At 38.5% G+C, this 16,230-nt stretch overlaps 5 protein-coding genes across 6 annotated transcripts in view; 4 read left to right on the top strand and 1 right to left on the bottom strand.

Moving 5' to 3' along the window:
• LOC108816528 (calcineurin B-like protein 3) overlaps window positions 1-16,230 on the top strand; it is a 56,580-nt gene that overhangs the window by 14,641 nt on the left and 25,709 nt on the right. The window lies entirely within an intron of this gene.
• LOC108817839 (probable WRKY transcription factor 20) lies at window positions 549-3,860 on the top strand. Its single transcript, XM_018590654.2, has 6 exons — window positions 549-944; window positions 1,774-1,926; window positions 2,090-2,564; window positions 2,692-2,842; window positions 2,926-3,081; window positions 3,206-3,860. Exons 1-6 carry the CDS (start codon window positions 717-719, stop codon window positions 3,678-3,680), a joined length of 1,638 nt encoding a protein of 545 aa, XP_018446156.2. The 5' UTR covers window positions 549-716; the 3' UTR covers window positions 3,681-3,860.
• LOC108842441 (DEK domain-containing chromatin-associated protein 3) lies at window positions 5,336-10,082 on the top strand. 2 transcript variants are annotated; one of them, XM_018615354.2, is made up of 12 exons: window positions 5,336-5,427; window positions 6,055-7,175; window positions 7,260-7,293; window positions 7,391-7,470; window positions 7,634-7,693; window positions 7,772-7,882; window positions 7,983-8,063; window positions 8,147-8,230; window positions 8,331-8,811; window positions 9,003-9,103; window positions 9,243-9,273; window positions 9,356-10,082. In XM_018615354.2, the coding sequence occupies exons 2-12, from the start codon at window positions 6,102-6,104 to the stop codon at window positions 9,784-9,786; spliced, it is 2,568 nt and encodes an 855-aa protein (XP_018470856.2). In that variant the 5' UTR covers window positions 5,336-5,427; window positions 6,055-6,101; the 3' UTR covers window positions 9,787-10,082. The 2 variants fall into 2 exon arrangements, with proteins under 2 accessions (XP_018470856.2, XP_018470855.2); XM_018615353.2 differs by having other exon boundaries at window positions 9,000-9,103.
• Window positions 10,481-12,962, top strand: LOC130508061 (uncharacterized). Its single transcript, XM_057003255.1, has 5 exons — window positions 10,481-10,935; window positions 11,467-11,552; window positions 11,651-11,956; window positions 12,133-12,216; window positions 12,300-12,962. Exons 1-5 carry the CDS (start codon window positions 10,552-10,554, stop codon window positions 12,763-12,765), a joined length of 1,326 nt encoding a protein of 441 aa, XP_056859235.1. The 5' UTR covers window positions 10,481-10,551; the 3' UTR covers window positions 12,766-12,962.
• LOC130508060 (serine/threonine-protein kinase D6PKL1-like) lies at window positions 13,006-15,684 on the bottom strand. The gene is made up of 3 exons (XM_057003252.1): window positions 15,544-15,684; window positions 14,040-14,795; window positions 13,006-13,964 (listed from the first exon to the last, which is right to left on the bottom strand). The coding sequence occupies exons 2-3, from the start codon at window positions 14,696-14,698 to the stop codon at window positions 13,106-13,108; spliced, it is 1,518 nt and encodes a 505-aa protein (XP_056859232.1). The 5' UTR covers window positions 14,699-14,795; window positions 15,544-15,684; the 3' UTR covers window positions 13,006-13,105.

The following is a 16,230-nucleotide window of genomic DNA, read 5'->3' as shown; positions in this document are numbered from 1 at the left end:
TTGTATTATTATTTCTCAAAAAAGGAAGATGTTATATTATTTGTTCCAACTTCCCACATAAAATTGGATTGTCAACTGTGTTTCACTATAGTCGTAACTTACAAATGGGCTATGCTAATGAGTTAATCATAGTGTTCGTCGAGGACTAACTACTCATGTTACAAATGGGCCATGATAGAGATGACCTTTAAGATATTATCGACCGTATTAGTTATAGTGGCCATTAGCCCAATAAACCTCGAGAAATAAGGGAGACTATCCACAATTTATGATTTGAAAATTGTGACGAATCGTCGAATAAGAATACGTTATTTTTACTCTCTACTGTCAAAAGGTGATATTGGATCAAGTTTTCTTTTTTTGAATAAATTCAAACGTTAAGTTCCTTGTTTGTTTCCAAATTAATATGAAAAGAAATTGATAAAGTAAAATAAAAGGAGATTAAAAAACAAAACAAAACAAAAAGAAGAGAAAAGAAATATATTAAAAAGGCAAAAACAATGAATTGATGAGAGAGTGGTCGGAAAGTCGATATCTTTCTTACAAAATCTTTCACTAAAAACACAAGCTTTTTTTTTTGTTGACCAAAAAAAAAAAAAAAACACAAGCTTTTAGTGAGAAAATATCAAAACGCCATGAATCCGACATAGCCAAGCTTCTCTTTCTTCTGTTCTTCTTCTATCCAAGAAAAAAAATCCTTCCTTTTTGCTAGATAAATGAACCCTCAAGTTAATAATGACAGGAAGGACTTTCCGGTAGATCCCACGGCAAGGCACGATTCAGCTGGAGGAGGAGGAGGAAGGAATGGTGGTGGAGGTGCGAGGTATAAGCTGATGTCACCGGCTAAGCTTCCGATCTCGAGGTCTACCGACAACATCACGATTCCTCCTGGGTTGAGTCCCACTTCCTTTTTGGAATCTCCCGTTTTCATCTCCAACATCAAGGTTACTCCTTCTCTACTTCTCTTGTGGAAATGTCACTTCTTTTCACCTTTAGTTGTTGTTTCGATTGAGAAATTAGGTTTTCTGATTGCATTTTAATGACCTCAATTATTATATTTTTTTTGTGAAATTGGATGTTACATTTTTATTTTTTTTAAGTTTGGAATTGGATTCAGTAGGTTTTCTCGTAGCTACCAAACAAAAGAAAACATATAGTTTTGTTTTCTCTTAGTGTTCCACTTGTTTTTGGGTTTTGTCGTTGCTTCAGATTCTGATTCGGATCACTGTTCATTGTTTGTGGTTTAAGTGGAGCTTTACGATTCTTCTTCTAGTAGTGCTTGCTTAGTGGTGGTTGCGGTTTCTTAAATTTGGTTCTGAAGATGCTTCCTGTTTTGTTTTGCTCACTAGGAAATGGCATCGTTTCCAATTTTTTGTTTCTTATAATCAATCATTTCACAAAGTGCTTTTTAAAACTATGATTTATCTTTTGCTTACGTTCACAGAAGATTCTCATTCTTCACGTTACCTTATACTCTCTGCATTACTGTCCCTTCAGATTATTGTTCTCTCGAATAACACCCTTTTTCATATCATTCATTTCTTTATATATCCTCTTTCTCTTCATCTTTTCTTTTTTACCTTCACATTGTCCATCTTACAATGCCGCTCTTTTTTTTTTTCCATTATTTGTTAATTCTTTTCTCTGTTAGCTGAATATGAATATCATTTGCTTATATTAGAGGTATTGAATGATTCTGTTGGTGTCTCGTTATTATGGCGTTTAAGTTAAGTTATGCTCAAACCTAAAAGTGAATCTTTCTTCAATTTTCAGCCTGAACCTTCCCCTACTACTGGTTCTTTGTTCAAGCCACGACCAGTACACGTTAGCTCAATCTCTTATACAGGAAGGCCATTCCATCAGGACAGCACCTTCCCCGAGCAAAAGTCTTGTGAATTTGAGTTCAGACCTCCTGCATCCACTATGGTATTGTCCAAACTCCAAACAAGTGAATTTTTTTCTTTTTTCTTTTGCTTAGAATGTTAACATCACAAGAAACCTTATATCCACAAGCTTTGCAGTTTCTTAAGTACCTTTGTATATACAGTTCCGTGGTGGACTTTGTCTAAATGTTTTTATTGGTATCAAGGTTTATGCAGAGCTTGACAAGCATAAAATTGAGCCAGCAGTCCAGTTTCAAGGCCAGGGCTATGGATCCTCCTCACACTCACCTTCTTCGTTCAGTGAGGCTGCAGTTACCTCAAGTGAGCTAAGCCGGCCAACTCCTCCTAGCCAGACTACGGGAACGAGCTCAGATGTTCCTGCCGGATCCGAGCAAGACGAATCGCAAAATGACCCCAGGGGAAGCACGCCATCAGTTTTGGCAGATGATGGTTACAACTGGAGAAAGTATGGTCAAAAGCATGTCAAAGGGAGTGAATTCCCCCGGAGCTATTATAAATGTACACATCCTAACTGTGAAGTGAAAAAATTATTTGAAAGGTCTTATGATGGCCAGATCACAGATATTATTTACAAGGGTACACATGACCATCCTAAACCTCAACCCGGTCGACGAAACTCTGGTGGTTTTGGTGTGCCTGCAGCACAAGAAGAAAGAGTAGGTAAGTAGTATCCTCCAATGACTGTGGCATAGATGGTAACTTTTATCTAAAACTTTGAGAGAAGAAGATTCATGACAAACCTGTAAACTTCATCTGTTCATTCTACTCTCTTTATTCTTGCATACAGAGAAGGTATCTGGCGTCTATAACTTGTCACAAGCCATTGAGCAAACTGGTAACCCTGAAGTACCGCCTACAATTGAGGATGGCGGAGATGCTGCAGTGTCAAACAAGAATAAAGATGATCAGGATGAAGATGATCCATATACAAAACGGAGGTATTAGATTATAAGGATTCAGGTGATTGTTTTGGAAACAGTGATTTGATGTGATCAGCAGTTTCTCTTCTAACTTTATGCAGGAGGTTGGATGGGACCATTGAAATAACTCCACTTGTGAAACCTATCCGGGAGCCTCGGGTTGTTGTTCAAACTCTGAGTGAGGTTGACATACTAGATGATGGTTACAGGTGGCGTAAGTACGGGCAGAAGGTCGTTAGGGGAAACCCAAATCCCAGGTTCGTACAACCACAAAAACGCTTTCTCCTCAAGTGAACATACACAAGCAAAAACTTGCAGTTCAAGATGATCGTTAGTTGTTTGGTTTGTGCATAAAGTGTTGATTCCTTTGGCTTTTTGTAGGAGCTATTACAAGTGCACAGCTCCTGGATGCCCAGTGAGGAAACACGTGGAGAGGGCATCGCATGATCCAAAAGCTGTAATAACAACATACGAAGGCAAACACAACCACGACGTCCCCACTTCGAAGTCTAGCAGCAATCATGACAACCAGCCTCGGTTCAGACCAGGTGAAACAGACTCCATCAGCCTCAATCTTGGTGTTGGAATCTCGTCTGATGGACCTGACCACGCTTCCAACGAGCGTCAGCAACAGAATCAACAACAACTACTCAACCAAACTCACCCAAATGGAGTGGGTTTCAGGTTTGTTCATGCTGCTCCCGTGTCATCCTACTATGCTAGCTTAAGCAGCGGTGTCCATCAGTATGCCCCGAGAGAAACTCAGAACGAGACTCAAAACGGGGACATCTCGTCCTTGAACCATTCTTCTTACCCGTATCCGCATAACATAGGGAGAATACAGTCTGGTCCTTAGAAGACAAAAGGAAGCGAAAGTAATGGATTGTTCTTAGGTTAGGAATGGAATGAGACCTTGTTCTATATGATTCATCTCTCTCTCTCTCTCTCTCTCTCTCTCTCTCTCTAATGCAGAGCGAGAGCTGATCTTGATTTGAAAATATTATAACCACCATATATATATTTGTATGTGACACCTGTTTTGAGTTCCAAGAATGTGTTGTAAAAATGCTGTTCTTTTTTAAACAAGAAACATCAATATGTTACTGCAAAGTGTTTCTTCATCTCCTTAATTCGATTAGTTCCATTGAAGAAGCTCAGGTGCAGGACAAAGACATGATCCGAGTTCCCCCAAGCAATGAAATTTCAAGCCGTTGTATGATCTTCCAGATTGAATAATTTCATATACGAAACTAGTTCCAATGTATGAATAACAGTGAAACTGTCCACGACAGGTCGTTGCCTTGCCAAGTGGTCCACGAGCTAGTACCGTTAGTAAGGTATCCTCTAAAGCCAATACACAAGCCCAAATACAGCCCATGCACAAGCCCAAATAAAACACCCATGTTGAAACAAACAATTAGCAAGGAAACACTATGGATTAAGGAAACAATATAATTTTGTGCTTGATATGTTTGTGCTTGATATATATTCTTTGTTTCCATGGATTAAGGAAACAATATATTTTTGTGCTTGATATGTTTGTGCTTGATATATATTCTTTCTTTCTATAGATTGACATTCCACTTTAATGAAAAAGTCTTCCATATTTCCATAATATATTATATCTTAGCTTATAAATAATTCAAATATCTCGATATATATATCACGATATTTGCCTATTTTATGTACGATTTGACTATAATTGATGAATGCAATAAAAAAAATATTACATAATAAAAATAAAAGTTAAAAATATATTAATTATCGAAATAGTTTTTTAAGATTAATTTTAAAACTAATTATTTTACTACATTAAATTCAAACCTAGTAATTTTTATATCACTAACGAAAATTTGATTTTTTTAAGCTTTACTACTCAAACTTTTTGAATGAAAACTATACTGCTTAATCATTTTGTTATCACAACAGGCTAACTTCAGTATTAGAAATTATTTCATCAGTTTGTTAATCATAATAATTTGACATATATATTAAAAATTAATTAATTAATTTTAAAACTATCGATTCACTTAAAATAAATGTTACATTTATTACGTGATAATCTTTTAACTACTTATATTATAAATATATTTACTAAACTATCAATAACAGAAAAAATTAGCAAAATTACAATGAAATTTCCTAGTTTTAGTTAAAATTAAAATAAATTTAAACCCAGAAAATCTTATAGAAATAGCTCATTTTGATTTTGTCTAGTTTAAATCATTAACTTTTTACATCATTTAAATCATCAATTAATAAACGTAAAAGATAGAAAAAAATAATTTATTCGTTGAAGATATAATATTTGAACACGTGTTAAGAAAATGGAAGTCAGGCTAGTGTTATACCGTCATCGATCCGCGAGAAGCCTCAAGAATAAAATCTGGACCATTGATAAAGTCTCTTCAAGTGATGGAATGGACCGCGATGCTTATCCCAAACATCCGACGTGGCATTTAACTGTATTTAAAAACTGGTTTTGTGTCCGAATACTTTCACTTCTCTCTCTCTCCTCAAAACGCTATCGAAGAAAAAGCTATTTGTTCTGTTTCGAAAGGAAGAGAAAAAAAAAACTCAGTGCTGAGTCTTGAGACAGTGAGGTGAGATTCCCAAGTCTTGTCCTTTAGAATCCTGTTGATATTGTTATAAATCTCTGTTTGGGTGTTGTTGTGTGTTGTTAAAGCTGGGACGAGAAGTTAGGGTTTCTCATGTGCTTCGTTGATCTGTGAATTTCGATGTTTTTGAGAAGTTAATTGTCTTTCTATTTGATAAATGCATGAATTTTGAGAGATTTAAAGTAAAAAGGAGATGACTTTATGTGTGTTTTATGAATTTGCGTGATGTAAGCTGAGGGGATCTCTGTGAGTTATAGCGTGATTTGATTTATCCATCTAGATCTTTGTTTTCATCTAGAATGCATTGGAAATTAGGATAAAGGACGAACCTTTGTGATTTTCAGATTTGTTTTTCCTTGATTTTTTTTCCTTTTCTGTTTTGATCTTCTTGTTCAGATCTAAAAGTAGGAGAAAGAGATTTTATTGTGGAACACACATGAGATCTAACTTGAATATCTCTTTAAGATTTTCTTGTTGGCTCTATTGTTGACCAATTTTTCGTAAAGTTCAGTACTTTATTTTGCATACATGCAAAGTCAATTCTTTTTACATGTTCTTATGTTATCGCAGCAATTTTGATTATCTTTTTTTGTTTGCTGATTTCTCATTCAGGCTTTGGTAAGACAACGAGAAATTTTTGGGGTGGAAGAGACCTAACAATGGGAGAAGAGGATTCAAAGGCAGCCGTTGAGCCAACAGCAACAGAGTCTAGTTCTCTGGAAAAGACATCAGAGGCTGTGGCCGGAAACAAGGAGGAGGAGGAGAATGCTGGAGGTAAGGGAACACCTGAACTTAAGAAAGATGAGGAGATGGCTGAACCAGAGAAAATGGAGATAGATGCTGAGACTGAAAAAGCAGAAGAAGATGTTTCGGTCACCAAAGATGGGGGACAAGCAGAGGATACCAACATGGATGTGGATGCAGATGCAGATGGAAAGAAAGAGACAACTGATGATGGTGTATCTGGAGGTGGTACAGTTGAAGATGCTGTTACGGAGGAGAATGTGGAATCTAAAGACAGTGACAATGCCAAAGCTGATGAAAAGCAAGAGACTGGAGAGGCGGACGTTACTGAAACAGACAACAAGAAAGCTGGGAAAGAATCAGAGGGGGACGTAAAAGATGAAGGTGAAAAAGAAAACGGAACGAAACAAGGGAATACAGGAGACATCAAGGAGGAAGAGAAGCTGGTAGATGGAGGAGACAAAGGGACAGAGAAGATTGAAAAGGTTGAGACTGTGGATGAAAAGAAAAGGGAGGATATGATTGAGGAAGGTAAGGAAGAAGATAAAACAGAAGAAGTTGAATTGGGGAAGGAAACTGTGGAAGATGAAGAAGAAGCAAAAGGAAGTAAGGATGAGAATGGGGATGAAAAAGTGGAGACCGGTGATGACAAGGAAGATGCTAAGGAAGCTGAAAAAGCTGAGAGCGGTGATGACAAGGAAGATGATAAGGAAGCTGAAAAAGCCGAGAGCGGTGATGAAAAGGAAGATGATACGGAAGCTGAAAAAGCCGAGAGCGGTGATGACAAGGAAGATGAGAAAGAAGAGAGCAAGGGTTCTAAGAAACGTGGGAAGGGAAAGGCTCGTGAGAAGACAAAAAGTGAGGCAGAGAAAAAGGATGCAGAACCGAAGACTCCTTACTCTGACCGCCCTGTGCGTGAGCGTAAATCTGTTGAGAGGCTTGTCGCAGTGATTGATAAAGACTCTTCCAAGGAGTTCCATATTGAAAAGGTTTTGCCAATACTTTCCTTTAATTGAGTAGAACATTCGTTGCTGCTAGACGTCTTCATAATTGTATTTTTATAAATGTTACAGGGACAAGGTGTATATCTCAAAGATATTCCCAGCGGTATGTTCATGCTATTTGAATCTAATGTTTCTCGTTGAATTTAGGGGAAATCCAGCTTGTTCATAGCTAAATTTTGTTCATGTAAATATGTATGCAGTTGCATACAAGGTAACTAGGAAGAAGTCGGATGAAATTCTGAAGGTGCTACACCAAATTCTATTTGCGAGGAGAGGGAAGGTGAGTGTCTTATTCTAACCACTCTAATAGTTAAACTTCTAAATTGTCAATCACATGCATACTCTTGTGTTTTCTTTTTCTTCTAGTGGTGCTGCACTCTTATGTTAGTCTCATGTCTGCTAATCATGTTTATATATAACTCAATTCTTTAATGTTTGAACAGGCTGCTCAGATCAAGACAAACATATTGGGCTTCTCAGGCTTTGTTTGGCATGGAAAAGAGGTGTGTAATATCTACACATAAAGGTTATTTTACGCATATCTTTGGTTTGTATATAATTGGTGTCTTTGGTATTGGCAGGAAAAGGCAAGAGAGAAGATAAAAGAAAAGCTTGATAAATGTAACAAAGAGAAATTGTGGGAGTTCTGCGATGTGTTTGACATTCATGTTTCCAAGGCTACAACAAAGAAGGTCAGTATGGGCTATAAATGTATCCAAGTTTTATGATAATTCATTTCCTTATTTTATCAAAATAATTAAAAGCTTATTATGGCATGTTTTCTCAATACAGGAAGATATTATTACGAAACTGATTGAGTTTTTGGAGAAACCTCATGGGAAAGGTGACGTTCCGGCTAGTGAGAAAGATAAGGTATTTTGGTGTTGAAAACGTTGTTTATATAGAGTTTCTTTGTGCATGTTTCATTGTCTTAAAAAAAATTTATGTTGTAATAGTCGAGTACTGGAGCAAAGCGCAAGAGAACTCCCAAGCAAAGCTCGTCTGCAGCTGGGAGTTCATCCTCCAAACGATCGGCCAAGGTATCAATGCGTAGCACTTAGAGTCTCAATGTTACTTATCTGCAAGTATATGTCATTAGTCCAGATTGATCTGATTGTATTATTTTCACTGCCTTTGCAGAGCAAAAGAAAGTCTGGAGAAGGAACAAAGGCTGCCAAAAAGATTTTAGCTGATTCTGAAGATGAGTCTGAAGAGGAGAAAGAGGAAGAAGAGAAAGATGAGAATGCAGATGAGGAAAAGGAGAACGAAAATGGTATTCCTGACAAATCCGAGGATGAGGCACCTCAGCCTTCTGAAAGCGAGGAGAAAGATGAGCCTGAGGAGGATTCTGAGGAAGAAACGCCAAAGAAGAAGAAGCGTGGTTCGAAAGTGTCAGCTGGGAAGAAAGAATCAGCAGGGAGAGCTAGAATCAAGAAAGCGGCAGTTGCTGCAAAATCCAGCCCACCTGAGAAAGTTACACAGAAGCGATCATCAGCAAAACGAAAGAAGACTGATGATGACAGTGATACAAGTCCAAAGGCCTCTTCTAAGAGGAAGAAGTCTGAAAAAGTTACCAAGGCCTCGGCCCCTTCAAAGTCTTCTGCTTCAAAAGAGAAGCCAGGTTTGGATATTATCCTGTTTTTTTTTTAATATTCCATTAGGATAATCGGTTAGGTAGAATACAGCATATGAGTGCATTGGAGAATCTTATTCCTTGATGACTCCATTTGGAGAAGCTAACCTATATTGTAGCCACTAATGATTTCTGACACCATATATTTTTAATCTGTGTGGTTGTGCCTTTGCTAGAAGTAAAAAGTGCTGGAAAAGGGAAAGAGAAAACCAAAGGGCCAAGCGATAAAGTGCTGAAAAAAGCAATCGTTGAGATTTTGAAAAGGGTGGATTTTAATACGGTGAGTTAATTTCTCAAACTTTATTGAGGATTCTACATTTTCTGAAAGCTATTTAGAGTTTGTTGTAAAATATGTATACAAGCTACATATACCTTTTATATCTAGATAAACCTTATTGATCATTGTTGTTCTTCTGCAGGCTACATTCACGGACATCCTCAAAGAACTTGGTATGAGCAGATTGGTTTCATTAATTTCTTTCTGTTTTCTTTATGTATGTAAAATATATATATTGTTTCACTCATATCTCAGCTAAGGAGTTCAAAGAAGATCTCACCCCAAGAAAGTCCTTTATAAAGCTGATGATCCAAAGTGAGCTCACCAAATTAGCAGAAGAAGTTGATGAACAAGAAGAAGAGGAGGAGGAGAAGAAAGAAGATGATTCAGAGAAGGAGAAAGCAGGAGGGTCTGCCGGTGCTAAGGAGGAGGAGAAGAAAGAAGATGATGCAGAGAAGGAAATAGCAGGAGTGGCTGCTGGTACTGAGGAGGAGAAGAAGGGAGATGATGATGCAGAGAAGGAGAAAGCAGGAGGGTCTTCTGTTGCTGAGGAGGAGAAGAAAGGAGATGATGTCGAGAAGGAGAAAGCAGGAGGGTCTGCTGTTGCTGAGGAGGAGAAGAAAGGAGATGATGCAGAGAAGGAGAAAGCAGGAGGCTCTGCTGTTCCTGAGGAGATGAAAGCCTAAACTCCTTTACTGATCACATGGCACATACCGAGACTCTCTCTCTTTCTCTAGCCTACCATTTAAATCACAAGAACTGTTGCCTGATGCCTAGTAGTCAGTCATCTCTGGCAAATGAATAAGTTAAAAAACTGTGGATGTAATATTTTGTTGTTGTTTTGTTTCGAGTCTGGACCAGCTTTACTTTTGGTAGAGACAAAGAGGAAGTGTAGGTGCTTGCTTGCATAGCCAAAGGATAGGGTTGCTTGTATGTCTACATTACCATTTAGCATAAAAGCCTCCTTGGATTTGTCGTTTGATTTGTGAGGCTTCTTTTCCAGACATTGTCCAGTTTTCTTATAGTTTCCTTCCTTCTTCTGTTACAGAGGAGGAGGAGGTCAATGATGATAAATGAATTAATATGACTCCCTTTTTGCTTTCATGTTGGTATGTGAGAATATTAAGATATGCATAAAGGATCGAAACTGATACAATTAGAGTAGTTAACCAGATTGTTTTGCAATTGAGAAATCACAAATACATTGTTACATACAATACAAAACCAGAAGGCTAAAACCTTGAGAAATATATCACTTGTTCATGAAGATAACCGAAGAATGTACCGGTTCGATTGCAAAATAGAATCTCGGTTAAGGACATAACCGGAGTTGAAAGAATACTTTGGACCCTCTCAGTAGAGAGAGAATCAATCACTGAAACTAGGATTCACTTCTTCTCCTTCTCTCTCTCTCTCTCTCCTCTCCAGATCAAAGTTTGGAACTTTTTTAAATGGGAAGCGGAAGAGACAGAGACGACCCTTTATCCTTCACCAGCAACCCATCATCGGCTTCCTCTCCGGTCACTGTATCCGATTACCTCCTCGACAACAACTTTCACGGCGAGCCCACTTCTCGCTCCGGGAGTTTCCAGAGCGAGAGCTTGCTCGGCGGCGGAGGAGAGAGCAGCAACAACGACGCCGATTTCGGATTCGCTCGTCCCGATTTCCGATCGGAGCAACTCGCCGGAACCGTTCAGTTCTACGAGAGGCATGTTTTCCTCTGCTACAAAAAGCCTTCCGTGTGGCCGGCGAGGATCGAGGCGGCTGAGTTCGATCGGTTGCCTAGGCTTCTCTCTGCCGCTGTATCCGCTAGGAAAGGTAGCATGAAGAAAGAGGTGAGCTTTTGTTCGCTGTTAACTTGAATGTAAGATTGATTCTTTTATGTATTTAGGTCTGATTGATTCCAATAGTTTTGAGATCCATGGGGTTTGTGTTTCGAGCTCATTTTACTCCTTTTGGAGACATCTTTATGGCTAAAAAAAAAAGACAATTGCTTTGTCTTGTATTGGCTTAGTTTAAGTATCTCTCTCTGTTTTTGAGATATCATTCTTATTATGGGATTGTGTTGGGATTTCTGTATGGGTTAATTAAGGTTAAGTGTCTATTTATGGCATAGGGTAACTTGTATATATGGTTTCAGTATGGGATCAGACATCAGAGAACATACAAGTCCACTTTCGAGCTTTATGTATTGTGGTTTTACTCTTTTTGGTGTGCTTATGTCTGTGGTGGGATTTATGGGGAAATGGTGTCTCTGATCTATGTTATAGTGGATTTTATACTCTTAGGGTGTGGCTTCTTATGATCTTTGCATCAGGCATGAATATCTCTCTTTTTTTTTAATCTATTTACCTTGCCATTTGTAGACTCGGCTCACGATCTGTGAGGGGCATGATGGAACAGAGACATCCAATGGTGATGTGCTGATCTTTCCTGATATGATCAGATACAGGTCAGGCTCCTAGTATTTCCTATAGTTTCCGTTATTCTTTTAACCGTCGAGGCTTATTTATTGACAGTTCCGTTTTCAACAACAAAAAAAAAATGCAGAAGGCTGACTCATTTTGATGTGGAAACATTTGTGGAAGAGGTGCTTGTGAAGGATGGCGAATGGCTTCCTGGAAATCCTGAACTGCTAAAAGGCTCATATGTCTTTGTATGCTCCCATGGATCCCGAGACCGACGATGTGGGGTTTGTGGGCCGCCGTTGGTTAGTAAATTCAGAGAAGAACTCGAGTTTTATGGTCTTCAAGGTAAAGTGTCAGTTAGCCCTTGTTCTCACATAGGTGGTCACAAATACGCTGGGAATGTTATCATCTACCAATCAAAGGTCCACAGGAAAGTCACAGGACACTGGTGAGGGAGCTACAGATTCATCCTTTTCTATCTAGTTTTGTTGCAAATTTGGATACAGAGATCTAATAATTGGTCTTCAGAACTAAAAATGGAATTTGAATATCATAAGTTCTCTGCAATGTCCGAACTAATCAGACCATATTTTTGACTTGATGATTGATACCTCTTGTGTCAAGGTATGGGTATGTGCAGCCAGATGATGTACATGTTCTCTTGGAGAAGCATATCATCAAAGGTGAGATTGTAGACCGGCTATGGAGGTACGTTCAAACTTTCTGGCTCTCACTGTTTCCAAATCACTTGGTAAATAGTTAAAAAACCATTGTTAGTTTCTGATTTCTAGGGGTGAAATGGGTCTATCAGAAGAAGACCAAAAGAAAACTCAAGAAAGACGGTTACAGGTAAACGGTGCTGGCCATACGGTTAAGAGCAATGGGAAAGTCACTCAGGAATCATCAGTTCACAGCGCCGACGCTTCCTGCTGCCAGTCAGAACCTAATGGCTGTTGCCAACAGAATGGGAACAGCTCCTCGTGTTGTCAAGACGAAACTATGATGTTGTCTCTGGAAACCTCGGAAGATAATCAGCTTGAAAATGAAAACAACACTGAGAAGCTTACACCTGGAAGGAAAACTGCGGAAAAGACTTTCTTCAGAATAGATAGTGTCAAAGGATCTTCAACACGTAAGGTTTGCGCAATACCAACATGGTTAGAGAGCTGGGAGCGAGAAGATACATATGCCGCTCTTGCTGTTGTTTGCGCTGCTGCCTCTGTGGTTGTTGCCTATACTTGCTATAAACAGTTATAATGCAAGAAGTTTGTAGCCTAAGATGATTGTGCATCGTGTTTTGTTTCAGCTTTTAAACTACATGTCCCCTTCGTTTCAAGAGGAGGGTGATGTTATTACTTGTTTGGTAATATGTATCCAGTTTTAACTCTGTACTTCTGCTTTCGCAAGATTAATCGTTTCTGTGTAAAGATCTCCCGCTTTAAGCAGATTTGAGTTCAGATTTATAAGCAAAGCTAAGATGTCAGAAACTGATACAAACATTCAGAACTAAAAATTCTTTTTAAACGGAGTCGCACATTGTTGATAACGGTTTGATGATCAATATGATAATCTAACGCAGTTTTCTTACTGAAAAATCTCAAAAGAAATCAAAGTCAAGATAGCTACTCTGATCAGCCTTGACACTGGTAGATGTGGCTGGTGCAGGAGTAGGAGGAGCACTCTCAAATTCAACATGCTTTGGTATCTCTGGAGGGCTTGCGCATCGAACCAATGCCCAATTCACTCCTTCAAAGAAAGGATGTTGCTTAATCTCGGTTGCACCACGCTTGTACGCTAATCTATGCTGAGGCTCCTTCACAAGCAGACTCCTAATCAAATCCCTAGCAGCAAAACTGACAACTGGAGATTCAGGGAAACGCAGAGGCTGACCAACAACGTTGAAGAGTGTTGCTCTGTTTCCTGACCCTTTGAACGGTGTTTTACCAAACAAGAGCTCGTACAGAAAGATCCCAAAAGTCCACCAATCAACCGCACTCCCATGCCCTTCACCTTTGATGATCTCAGGTGCCAGGTATTCATGTGTGCCAACAAATGACATTGAGCGAGCGCCTGTGGGCTCAGCGATGAGTTCAGGCAACGGAGTGACCTGGTTCCCAGTTTCGGTTTTCGGTTTCTTGTCCTTCTTGTCTTTCTTGGATTTACTTGAGAAAAACCGTGGAGAAAAGCATGTTGTCGGAGCAGACATGCAAGATGGCTGTTGGATGCAAGCAGGTTGTGCACAGTTGTTACCAGAGCTCCTTTGCAAGGCTTCAGACACGAGGGTAGTTGATCTGACCACTGTAGGGCTAACGGTACACCTCAGGGAGAGGTCGAAGTCAGTAAGCATCACATGTCCATCATCTCTAACAAGAACATTCTCTGGCTTAAGATCACGGTATACGATCCCAAGCATGTGAAGATACTCCATCGCAAGTAGTACCTCCGCTACATAAAACCTGGATAAGATAAAAAAGAACAATGTGATTTAACACATAAAGTGGTATCTAGGATTCAAAAGAAAAGTCTTTTACTTTGCGGCTTGTTCCAAGAATCGCTTCCCGGGCTGTCTTTGACGAAGGGTATGCAAGTCACCTCCAGGACAGAACTCCATAACCAAACATGAGAACTTCTCAGTCTCGAAATGACTATACAAAGTAGGGAGAAAAGGATGGTCAAGAGACTGCAATATCTCCCTCTCGGTCTGAACTCTAAGAAGCTTTTTACGGCTAGCCAAAGCTCCTTTGTCCATAACCTTCATTGCGAAATAACACCTTGTCCCGTGCAGCTCAGCAAGGTGGACAGTTCCGATATCTCCACCACCTACCCTCTTCAAGAGCCTAAAATGGTTCAAACCCAAAGAGCCATGTTTCGCTCGAACAACTTGTATCGCTTCCCATCTCACGTCATTCGCCTTGTGAGGCTTGTTGGTACTTAAACCGCTGCATGTGCTCTCGTCACTGATATCACTGCTTGTGCTTGGTCTATAAGTGTTACGCTTTCCGGTCTCGGCAAGATCAGACAGCTCATTAAGTTTAACTTCTCCACTGGATTTACTTCCACAGCTTTGAGCAAAAGACAAAGTTGAAGATACTTGATCTGCCAAAGTGCTGACTGAGATACTTTGGCTGGAACTGGAAACAGATGCTTCCGAGGTTTTCTCATCGCCTCGAGGACTAGACTTGGAAGCCATGAATGGATAACTATCTACTTAGCACCCAAAGAACTGCTCTCCTGGCTCCGGTTATAACTGTTGTCACCGATCCACTCAGACAAGTGTGACCTAAGCTCTGCAATGAGCAAAACATAGCGTCTGTTACTTTTGCCACAAAAGAAAAACAGTTAACAACATTGGGTCTCATAGCTTATTAGAACAATAATTAAAGCATTTCAAGTTAGGTAACATTAATTAGGGCTACTTAATAGAACTATAATCATGGCCAATGATCAACAATACAGGGTAAGCAATCTCGGATACTGATCTGAGCTCTCATTTCTGTTTCCTCATAATAAAGAAACATACTTTTACAATATAGCTGAGCAGATAAACACATAAACGCTAGAAAGTTGCTATTTTTTAATAACAGAAGTCAAAACTCATAGCTGAAGCCATGGCTCAAAATCATTGCGTTATCCATCAAAATACGAAATTAACACTCAAAACTTTATAAAATAATAATCTTCATATATAAAACAGGACAAAAGAAAGAAGCTTTGTGGATCTAAATCACAGTAACAATCAATTCAGAAAATTTCACAATTACTCGATGAAAAGTAAATCACCATTTCCACATCAGTAAACACTAGAAACTCTTTGTTTGTTTTTTTTTTGCTAAAAAAGAAACTCTTTGATTCTCCAGTGAAACTGAAATAAACATAAACAATAACCAGACACTTCATGCAAAGTAGAATTGTATCCTAGATTTCAGACAGATCTCAAGAAAGTAAGAACAATCAAGCAAAGCTTTGTTGGATCTGGACAGAAACAAAAGAAAACAAAGAAGGGGCAATTAATGAGAAATACCCACAAATCATTACCTTTTAAAAAGAGATCTTGATACAATTTGTTCTCAGGTATTGAATAGGGATTATCAAGAAAAAAGGAAGAAGAGGGCTTTAATCATGTATTAGTAAAGAGAGAGAAGAGAATGAGAGAACTCATCACCTTCTTTCAATGGCAATGAAATGAATAGAGAGAGATAATAAAAAGAGACATATGAATGAGAGAGTGAGTGAAAGAGAGAGAGAGAGTTGGGTCTACCATGAAAAGAGGTGGGTCAAAGCAAAAGTTCTCGTCTCTTTTTTAGGGCTTTTCAATTTCTCTTTTTTTCTTTACTTTCCATGTTTGTATATTTCCCATAACTCTCGAATTCATACATAAAATGTTTCAACTTTCAAGAATGCTCATATGCCTTGTATTTTGGTGATCAAATTTTATTGAAAATATAAATATTTATATGCAAAAAATGTGATTAGTGTAAAAAATAAACACATACTGTATGAAAAATGTATCCAAGCCATTACAATGGACTGAACACAATTAATATGTGTACTAGGTTTGTATCCGTTAGTTATTCCTTTTTTTTGGCTTAAAAATATAAGTAATTAATATCGAATCTTCTTATTTTTATAGCTATTTGATTCGTTTATTTACTACTTGTTCTTATCTAATATTTGTACTTAATATATCATTAAATATGTGTTACTAATATTTATGTCTTTTTA

The sequence above is a fragment of the Raphanus sativus genome, chromosome 2, assembly GCF_000801105.2.
Source record: "Raphanus sativus cultivar WK10039 chromosome 2, ASM80110v3, whole genome shotgun sequence".
Classification (NCBI taxonomy): Eukaryota; Viridiplantae; Streptophyta; class Magnoliopsida; order Brassicales; family Brassicaceae; genus Raphanus; species Raphanus sativus.
Note: the sequence above shows the minus strand (reverse complement) of the source record. Positions and strands in the feature narration are given on the sequence as shown.

Excerpts from the sequence above, each read along its gene's own strand:
- LOC108842441 (XM_018615353.2), top strand. The coding sequence starts at position 6,102 with ATGGGAGAAGAGGATTCAAAGGCAGCCGTTGAGCCAACAGCAACAGAG. Across the intron at positions 7,294-7,390 it reads TCTCAAAGATATTCCCAGCG|TTGCATACAAGGTAACTAGG; the intron begins GTATGTTCATGC and ends ATATGTATGCAG. Across the intron at positions 8,231-8,330 it reads CCTCCAAACGATCGGCCAAG|AGCAAAAGAAAGTCTGGAGA; the intron begins GTATCAATGCGT and ends CTGCCTTTGCAG.
- LOC130508061 (XM_057003255.1), top strand. The coding sequence starts at position 10,552 with ATGGGAAGCGGAAGAGACAGAGACGACCCTTTATCCTTCACCAGCAAC. Across the intron at positions 11,553-11,650 it reads CCTGATATGATCAGATACAG|AAGGCTGACTCATTTTGATG; the intron begins GTCAGGCTCCTA and ends AAAAAAATGCAG. Across the intron at positions 12,217-12,299 it reads ATTGTAGACCGGCTATGGAG|GGGTGAAATGGGTCTATCAG; the intron begins GTACGTTCAAAC and ends TCTGATTTCTAG.
- LOC108817839 (XM_018590654.2), top strand. The coding sequence starts at position 717 with ATGAACCCTCAAGTTAATAATGACAGGAAGGACTTTCCGGTAGATCCC. Across the intron at positions 1,927-2,089 it reads GACCTCCTGCATCCACTATG|GTTTATGCAGAGCTTGACAA; the intron begins GTATTGTCCAAA and ends ATTGGTATCAAG. Across the intron at positions 2,843-2,925 it reads GATCCATATACAAAACGGAG|GAGGTTGGATGGGACCATTG; the intron begins GTATTAGATTAT and ends AACTTTATGCAG.
- LOC130508060 (XM_057003252.1), bottom strand. The coding sequence starts at position 14,698 with ATGGCTTCCAAGTCTAGTCCTCGAGGCGATGAGAAAACCTCGGAAGCA. Across the intron at positions 13,965-14,039 it reads TTCTTGGAACAAGCCGCAAA|GTTTTATGTAGCGGAGGTAC; the intron begins GTAAAAGACTTT and ends TATCTTATCCAG.